This window comes from Chondrus crispus, genomic scaffold, assembly GCF_000350225.1.
Source record: "Chondrus crispus Stackhouse genomic scaffold, scaffold_7, whole genome shotgun sequence".
NCBI classification, from domain to species: Eukaryota; Rhodophyta; class Florideophyceae; order Gigartinales; family Gigartinaceae; genus Chondrus; species Chondrus crispus.
In genome coordinates, this window is record NW_005178734.1 from 502,764 (window position 1) to 511,630 (window position 8,867).

General features: G+C 48.7%; 1 protein-coding gene across 1 annotated transcript; it reads left to right on the plus strand.

The window, feature by feature from the left end:
- Positions 1 to 8,200: 8,200 nt before the first annotated feature.
- CHC_T00007351001 (hypothetical protein) lies at positions 8,201 to 8,422 on the plus strand. Its single transcript, XM_005711368.1, has one exon. The coding sequence runs from the start codon at positions 8,201 to 8,203 to the stop codon at positions 8,420 to 8,422; it is 222 nt and encodes a 73-aa protein (XP_005711425.1).
- The last annotated feature ends 445 nt before the right edge of the window (positions 8,423 to 8,867 follow it).

An 8,867-nucleotide genomic window follows, 5' to 3' on the forward strand; every position in this document is an offset into this window, starting at 1 on the left:
TGTTGGAGATTATTCTTTAATTGTGCAAGAAGAGCGAAGAAGACGACTATGCCTTTTCTCTTCTTGCATACCACCAAAAATAACTTGTGAACGGTCGTCGGACATTTGCTATTTGCAGATTACATATATCAAGCAGCGCCGTGTCTGCCTGTGGCAATGTAGGGAGAAAATATAGAGTGCGGTTCACCGTCAACAAGGGCTTGGTCGAGCTCGGTTGGAGACTATCTCCATTAGACTGCTTGCGATTCTAGCTGTTTTTGTGGGACTGAATGAACCTCGCCTGAGGGCATCGCTGCATTGATAGCATGGCCATAAGATATAGGGGGAAATCGCATGATGAGTGCTCTATTCAGACAACCCCAACTCGCATGCATGTACCGGGGAAGAAGAGGAGGACACTTTTCAATTGGAAAGCACACCAAGCGGATCGAAAACCGCAACTTGTAAACCCTCGTAGACTCCTTCGTGTTGAACAGGTTCGATGATGGTTTTTTTCTTACTAGCAATGAAGTGTGACATTACTTATAGGGGATGTAGGGCGGTAGGTAAATTTGGACTTGTAAAGAATAACAGGAACTAGTAAGGGAGGTTGACAATGACTAAAGTCGACGGAGCTTGACTCAGAAGGATGCAGCAGGAATCACCAATCAATATATCATATTGATAGCACTACTCCCACAATCGACCAGCACAGAAGACGAGTTCTGACGCTAGTCGCCACGTACGTCTATAGGGCCCCATGCATCCGTGTGCGATGTCGATAAACGGGTGCGTTAGTTCTCTGTGATGCCCAACGCTGCTTTAGCCTTCGCGACAAGCTTCGTCTTCCTTGACATGTTAAAGAACTCCAGTAGGCGCTCAGGTACATCCTCATAGAGCTCTGCGAGCGGTTGCCACGTCCAATCGCACTTGTCCGGTTGTCCAAGCCACTGCACTTGAACAAGGATCCCTTGATCTCCTTCCCCTATGTTCAATAGTTGATCAACCATATCGAATTTCGTTTCAGTGTGCTTAGCATGCTTGAGAAGGTCCTCTGACACCTCTTGACCGTCATGTCTGGTGCGATACAGCAACAACCTCGAAGCGTGAACACATTCAGTCTTGCTACCTGCGAGACCAGTTACTTCGTATACAACTTCGCTCAGCACTCTCGTGACACGTCGCGGCCCCACCCAGCGGAAAGACATCTTGTGGCCCTTCATCTGTGCACGACGAACGACAACGAAGTCCCCAACTTGGAACCGAGTTGATATCAGATTTGTTTTCTTGTTATGTTGTGTTATCTGCTTCTTCCGGTTGGCATTTACTCTCTCACTCACGTTTTTGTGCATCGAGTCAAAAACCTTCTGCAGGTCCTCAATGTTCAGCAGCTGCAAAGCACGAGCCTGCTCTATGTTGGCCTTCTTGGATGAGCTGCTTCCAACGCCGCCGATTTCTAACTGAGTCCTCAACGGCTTTAGACCAGTCATCACTTCTAGTGGGGTACGATAGGTTCCATCTTCTTGGGTACCCAGTCGCTTGAGAGGTGCTTCATTTAGAGCTGTCATAATAGCACCGGCTACTAGTGGCCAGTCTTGGGGGCCCAACTTGAGCTCAGACTGAATGGCACGACAGGCTCCCATGATATGCTTCATGCAGTTCTCAACAGTGCCGTTAACCCATGGTGAATAGGCAACAGTGAATTTGTGTTGAATACGATGTTCTCCTGCCAGATACATCATGACTTGATTCTTGAAATGGGCTGCTTGATCAGAAACCCAGTACTGCATGACAGTGAATACCCGTATCCATCTCGCAAGCTCAGTCGCGGCGTTCTCCGCATTTGCTGCCTTGGTTGGGCACAGCCAGAGGTATGAAGATAGATCGTCTCTAATTGCCAAGATGTACTTAAGGTCGTCTATGCCGGGCCCCATATAGAGGTAGTCGAAGTGTATAACTTCGTTAGGCTTCGATCCATGGAGCGTCATTGATAGCGGTCTAGGTATCTTCAGTCCTCCTTTGGCAGTGAGACAGTGGATGCAGCACTTGGTAAACTCCTTGCAATCTTGAGCCATATCACGCCAGTGAAATGTCTCCTTCAGTGCACTCAATGTTGCCTCAGCTCCACGGTGACCTGCTGCTCCACAGTGCGCTACAACCAGCAGTTTCATCTGCAATTCCACTGCATCGTCCGGAATCCAATTCTTCCCTTTCAGCTGGATTATTCCATCTTCTTCAGTATATGAATCCTTGGGCTTCTCACTTATCGTATCCTCTTGAGCCTTGGAGATCATATCCGCATTTGGCCACTCAAAGTCCACGGCCTGCGGTGAGCCAACCATGTCCTGCGCCATGAGTGCATGGGTTATGCGCTTGATGGAGTGTTGCTTCGCTCTATAACCAGCAAACCATCTTGTCATTATGTCTGCCATGACATTCCGTTCTCCTGCTATGTGCTCTATTGTATACGTGAACCTAGACAGGTATAGAGCCCAACGTTGTACCTTGTTCAGGATGTGGCGTCCGAGTGCTGGCTCAATTGCGGTAGGATTGTACACAAATAGCAAGTTACGGTGATCAGAGAATATGTGGATGTCGTTCTCTGCGGCAAACATGTAGTCCAGCTTATCAAATGCCTGGAAGATTGCGTACGCTTCTTTCTCGAAAGTACTCCAATGCGTCTGAGTACTGTTGAATATAGCGCTTAGGAAGGCAAGTGGCTCATGTCGCTGCTCCTCGACATTCTTGTCTAGCTCTTTGACTCGGCATTGTGTAACAACAGCGGCCCAATGAGTGTCACTAGCGTCCGTGTATACACAGAGCGTTTTCTCGGGGTCGCGATGTGAGAGCTTTACGGCGTTGCGGAGCTGTTCTTGTAGTTCGAGGTATGCATCAGCATGAACAGGGCCCCAGGACAGCTGAGCAAGACGTATGCTGTGGATAGACTTGGTAGTCCGTTTGCCTGACCGACTGTACGCTTCCTCTAGCATAGCTCGTAGTGGAGCAATGCGATTTGCAAAGTCTGGAATAGAGCCTGACATCCATTGTAGACAGTAGACGAACTGTGATAACTCTGCTGCTGTGACTGGCATGTGTGTATTCATTAGACCACTCAGTCTGCGGGGATCGCATGTGACACCGTCCTTGTCAATGATCCTTCCGCACCATCGAATTACTTTGGAGAATAGAACGCTCTTCTTTGCTGAGATCTTAAGCCGGCGCTTAACACAAACCTCGAAAAAGGTTTCGAGTGAGTTAAGGAGTTCCTTCTCTGTCTTAGCATGGAGTATGAAATCATCTAGCCAGGCCTTGAGCGAGTTCCGAAGTTCGGCAAAGCATGGTTCGACACGTGACTGGAAGTTTGCCATGCAGTTATTCCCACCTTGGAGAGTTCTAGTTGGTTTAAAAATGCCAGTCGGTGTCAAGAAGCTGTGGTACTGCTGGCTCTTCTCGTCTAACGGCAACTGCCAATATCCGCTGCAGAAGTCAATGCAAGCAAAACACGTGCTACCTGCAAGGTCGAGGAGTTCCGACTCGATGTGCGGCATAGGCCACGCCACAGGTATTGTAGCTGCATTTACACGGCGCAGATCAAAAGTGAGCCTGAATTTGGCTGGTGGTGGCTTGGGAACAAGGAGCTGTGCTGCTGCCCAGCTGGCGTCTCTATTAGGTCTGATAAATCCATGATCAGCCAGCTTACCCACGTAGCTAGACATGAACTCTCTCTGTTCAGCCGTGTAACGACGTGCTTTGGCAATGTGCGGAGTATATCCCGGCTTCACTGAAATTTTCATGGGTTCAACATCGGCAGGTGGGTCTGGACCTAAACGAAGTCGAAAGACGTCGCGATTCTTTTGAAGCATACCTCGCAGGCGTATCTGTCCTTCAGAACTTAGGCCATTCTCTCCTGCTTGCTTCAATATCGTGTTGAATGCCTCTTGGATCTCCTGTTCGGTGTCTTCCCCGAGGTCCAGCCAATGGTCCTCTGCGGAATCTGCCTCTGCGTCATCCTCAGTAGCCGCGTTTGAGTGGTAAATTCCTGACGAGAGGATGCGTGCTACTGAGCCATCACTGTAGTCTTCGGAAGGAAGAAGAGTATCGACATCCACAGAACCCTCGAACTTGTCACAGGCGGCCTCCAGCAATATCTTTGTGTTTAAGCCTAGTGCCTCTAGAATAGGCCTTCCTAGAAGGGGTTCGTTCACTTCGTGTGTAGCGACATACCACGAAAGCTTTCGTAACTTGAGGGCCTTGCCATGACGGATTTGAAGCTCTGTTGTTACGATGGCCTCTCTATCACAAACGACATATAGTGGCTCCTTTTCTTCGGACTTGGCAGCTGCGAGCCCAAACTTGCGCTTGGCTTTAAACGGTTTAACGACAATATCAGCACGTTTCTCGATGAGGGCTGCCAACAGGTCTGGTGGCATCAGGTTGATGTCAGACCCATTGTCTGCGCACAAACTTCTTATCTCAACCCCCGCAAAAGTGGCGTTCAAGATCGTACTATTAGTCTCAGAGACACTCGTCTTACTGCAACTGACTTTTTTGAAACTCTTGCGCTTTTCAATGTACGCCTTTAGTAGACGGTCTTTCTCGGCTTGTGTTGCCTTGTCACAGTCTTTGATGTAGTGCCTTACACCTTTTTCGGCACAAGCTGGGTTCAGGCACACAGGATTAGTGCGCCCGGAAGACGTGCTCTTAGTTGAAGATGTCCTCCCCTTGTTGGTGTCACCTCCTTTCTGATCCCTGGTCTTGTTTTGGTTCCGGTTACTTGTCCGACTCTTAACCTTGTCTTGAATGGTGGCTTCCTTGCACAATAGGCGGACGTACGGCTTTAACTTCTTCTTGAGTCCTTGTTGGTACTCTAAGTGCTCCGCCATCGCAGCCTTAAGATGCGGCGGATAGAGATGTTCCTGTAGCAACTTGATTGTCTTCTCTGGATTTGACTCTTTGAAATCCTTGTAGCCCACTCCTTCAAGCCGCGCAAACACGTCGTTGACGAATTCCAGCACGCGCGCTTCCGGATCAGCGATTGTCATAGGCATACGGACTCCCCGCAATGCATCCTGGACAACAGTTGGGTTGATATCTGCACCGTCTTGATGAGATATGATACCTCGGATGAACTGTTCGATGTGCTCTGACGTGAGCTCACCAACGTCTTTGTCCGGTGCAATGTCGTCGAACTTACCAATGAAGTGCATACTCTCAAGTAGAGTACGATCGATCGACACCTTGTACGATGCTACTTGCATAGACGGGACTTCCTTCTGTTTCTCCAGTACTTCGTCTGCATATCTCTGACGTTCTTTGAGAAACTTAACAACCTTTTGCGGATCGACACTGCGAAGTATCGGGTGCGATACAGGTTGAAAAACAGCACTATGTGTCGTCGAGTCCAGAGAGCTTTGGCCCCCGTCGTGTCCACTTGCCATCGTCTCGTTGTCGGGCAGACGTCCTGCCGCACGCCTTGAGTTGATATTCGTTCTCTCGTTGACCATCGCCTGTCCCTCACGTAGAAGTTCCGATAAATCTCTCCTGCAGGACAGAAATTTCTGTAAACCCTCGTAGACTCCTTCGTGTTGAACAGGTTCAATGATGGTTTTTTTTCTTACTAGCAATGAAGTGTGACATTACTTATAGGGGATGTAGGGCGGTAGGTAAATTTGGACTTGTAAAGAATAACAGGAACTAGTAAGGGAGGTTGACAATGACTAAAGTCGACGGAGCTTGACTCAGAAGGATGCAGCAGGAATCACCAATCAATATATCATATTGATAGCACTACTCCCACAATCGACCAGCACAGAAGACGAGTTCTGACGATAGTCGCCACGTACGTCTATAAACTTCAACAAACTGGAATCTCTCGATCATTCTTATTCCTGATATCATGCGCTGTTGGTGGTCGGTAAAGACATGGCTGTAACCCTGCGTGCTCTTTGCAAAGGCATGGGAGTCCTGTTTTTGAGTAGGGGGGCTGTAAGCAAGCGCATGTAGGCGCACCATCAGCACGCTCCTGCATTTGTAGTTATTGCACCTGTGAACTCTCATCAGTACTTAAGCATAGGTCGGTGTGCGACAGATTTCGACCGCACAAACCCACAGCCTTCAACAACCTTCAGCAACAAACAAAGGAAAGACACCCTCTCGAATTTTCAACAAACTCCAAAATGTCTCGCAGCTTCATGTCTATCTTCGCTCTCTTCGCTCTCTTCGCTGTCATGTTTGTCCAGACCGAAGCTGCAACCTGCCCGTGTGTCTGCCGCACCAACGTTGATAGCGCCCTCGCCGAGTGCGGTCGCAGATTAAGCAGCTGCCGTGTCTATACCTGCAGCACGGGAGGCACGTCAGGTGCCTGCTGCTGCTACTAACAACAGTAATGCGAGTTGTGTGTGTTGTGACGGAACTGGGATGTGCATTGAGAAGACTACCGCTTCGCTCTGGCGAGTTGTTTTTCTCCGCATTAATAGCTAGCCTACTCTTTGACGCCCTTCCAATCGTACAGTAAACGAGAAGTGCTCCCGTCTTCGTTCATTTTCATTGTTTAATCGGTCTCTGATGTGTTGTCTTAGGGTAGAAGTTAGCGAAGTGTAGCAAATTCGTTGGAGTAGACGGGATAGCACAAGTCATATCCCACCTGACTTCTCTTCACATTTATGAAACGGAAGTATTGTCCTTGTCGGAAGTCATGCTTCTTGTAGTTTTTATTCCAGTGTATCGTAACATTTCTAATGAAATAGCATCCATAACTCGCACTGGCGATGACAGGGGCGGGACCGGCCCTGGCCCCGCCCTACACCTAGGCTGAGCATGTACGTTTCTTGATCTTTAGAAACGTGGATATACATCGATGGATTGTTGTTAACACCGACCCCAGAGAAGTTGTGTGGAAATGGACAAAGCAGTCCTGGTAGCTTGAGATTGATGCAATAACGCTATAGTATTACTGCAGCACATACACACCACGCTACGGCGGTATTGTGTTGTACTGTTTTTGGTGGCGCGATCTTGAGAGTGATTATTTTGCTTCAGCACTAGTCACCTCTTCAGAAGTGCAGCATGCGGAGATATTCAATCTTAGCTTCACAATTTGCGGAAGAGAGGACAATGGCAAGAGAGTCTGGTTAGTGTAATTCTCTAAAAAATAACCGGAGCGGAATGACGGACCGCAAGGACAGACTGTCTATATCACAGTCTGTCCACAACAGTATTTAATAGGAGCGACGGCGACAACGAGTAAAGACCACCCCATGCGGATTACGATTCATCACGGAACAAGGAACTTTAGTCTCTTTTTTTGAGAATTATTACTGTACGCAAGAAAAATTCCAAAATAAAAGGGGTACTGTAAAGGGGGGTTGCTGGTGTTGTCGGACAGTGACAAAAAAATCGGACATGCAAAATATTTTGAAAAATATCTCCGACACGGGCCAAGGAGCACCGCCGCGCGTAACGGCGCCAGATAGTGCGCGCCGTATATCAGAACGACGTGGTTGAAATTAAAGAAAAAATATCTCAATCGATTGCTTACGGCTTTCTACGTATAAGTGTGCAACAACCCAAAAATACAAAATAGGCGGACTTTTCTATTTTTTATTTATTTGCTTGGATGTCCGATCTTAGTGCTCGGTTGAGGTGCAAAAGTGTCCGCGCGCTTCACTCTCACTCCTCTTCTGTGTCCGTGGTTGTTTTCGCCAAGTCCCAGTGGCCGACAGGCTGAGAGTGTCCCCGTCGCAAAACATAAAAAATGGTGATTGCTTGACAATTACATGTACTTTTTCCTTTTAATATTGAGGTTTTTGTCCGACGTCTCCAGCACCCCGCCTCTACGTAAGAAACATTATCCAAATTCTACACGTAGCTTCCCACATGCACTGTCTTTATTCGCAACGCCAAGCGTACAAGTGTCATGAGAGCCATACGTGCACACGTAGCACACGCATGACAGTACAATTAGATCACCGCACTCGCCGCCGTAACACAGATCCCTATCCTTCCCTTAGACAGGCAATAGGCATCAGTAAACCGAGTCATCGATCTTGCACCACAACAAGCATACCTTTCCCGCCCCCTCTGCGAGAGGACCAAGGACGACAAACAACGAGAAGCATAGACAAGAGAGAAGAGATTCAGAGAGAGATAGAGAGAAGAGTAAGCGTCGCTTTGCCACCGCCGCCTATTCAATTCCGAACAACTCTCCCCATTCCCAAACACCATGGCTGATCCGTACAGTATCTTGGGCTTCACCGGCCTGGCTGAGCAAGCCGTCCGCCTCATCGCAAGTCTCATCGAACGACACAAAGCCTACAAGGAAAACAAAACGCTCTCTACCGAAATGCTCACCGCCTACACCACCTTGCAGGCAGACATCACGGAGGTGAAAGACAGTCCGATCCATAGAACGTCGTCGCAGCACACGGGCTTTCTCCAACGTTAAATCGAGGACATCTCAAGTTTCATATTGAAGTCCCTCGAAGAGCTGCATACAGAGTTGGACGACCCAAAAGCGAGACTCGGTGCGTACGCCTCCGGAGTGGGAGATAGAGAAGTCCTAGAGAAGCGCAAGCAAGAAGCGTGCCGCCTTCACGATCGTATTCTACAAGCAAGCACGGGCATCGATACTCACGCGACTCGTGCGGCCGTCGAGTCGATCAGGCGAGGCACGGGTGATATGTTCAGGCCGTCGAAAAGAGCAGAACATAATGCTGCGTCGATATACGTGAAGCTTGATTCTCGGGGGAGCAATGGATTACCGAACACGTGTGAGTCGCGTCTAAAAGCGGCTGTGCTACTGAGAGGTAGGAACAAGCAAGTGGGTGCGACAGCAGTGGTACAGGGCGGAGTCGGGAAGACATGCGCTCTCTGAGCGATCGCGCACGATG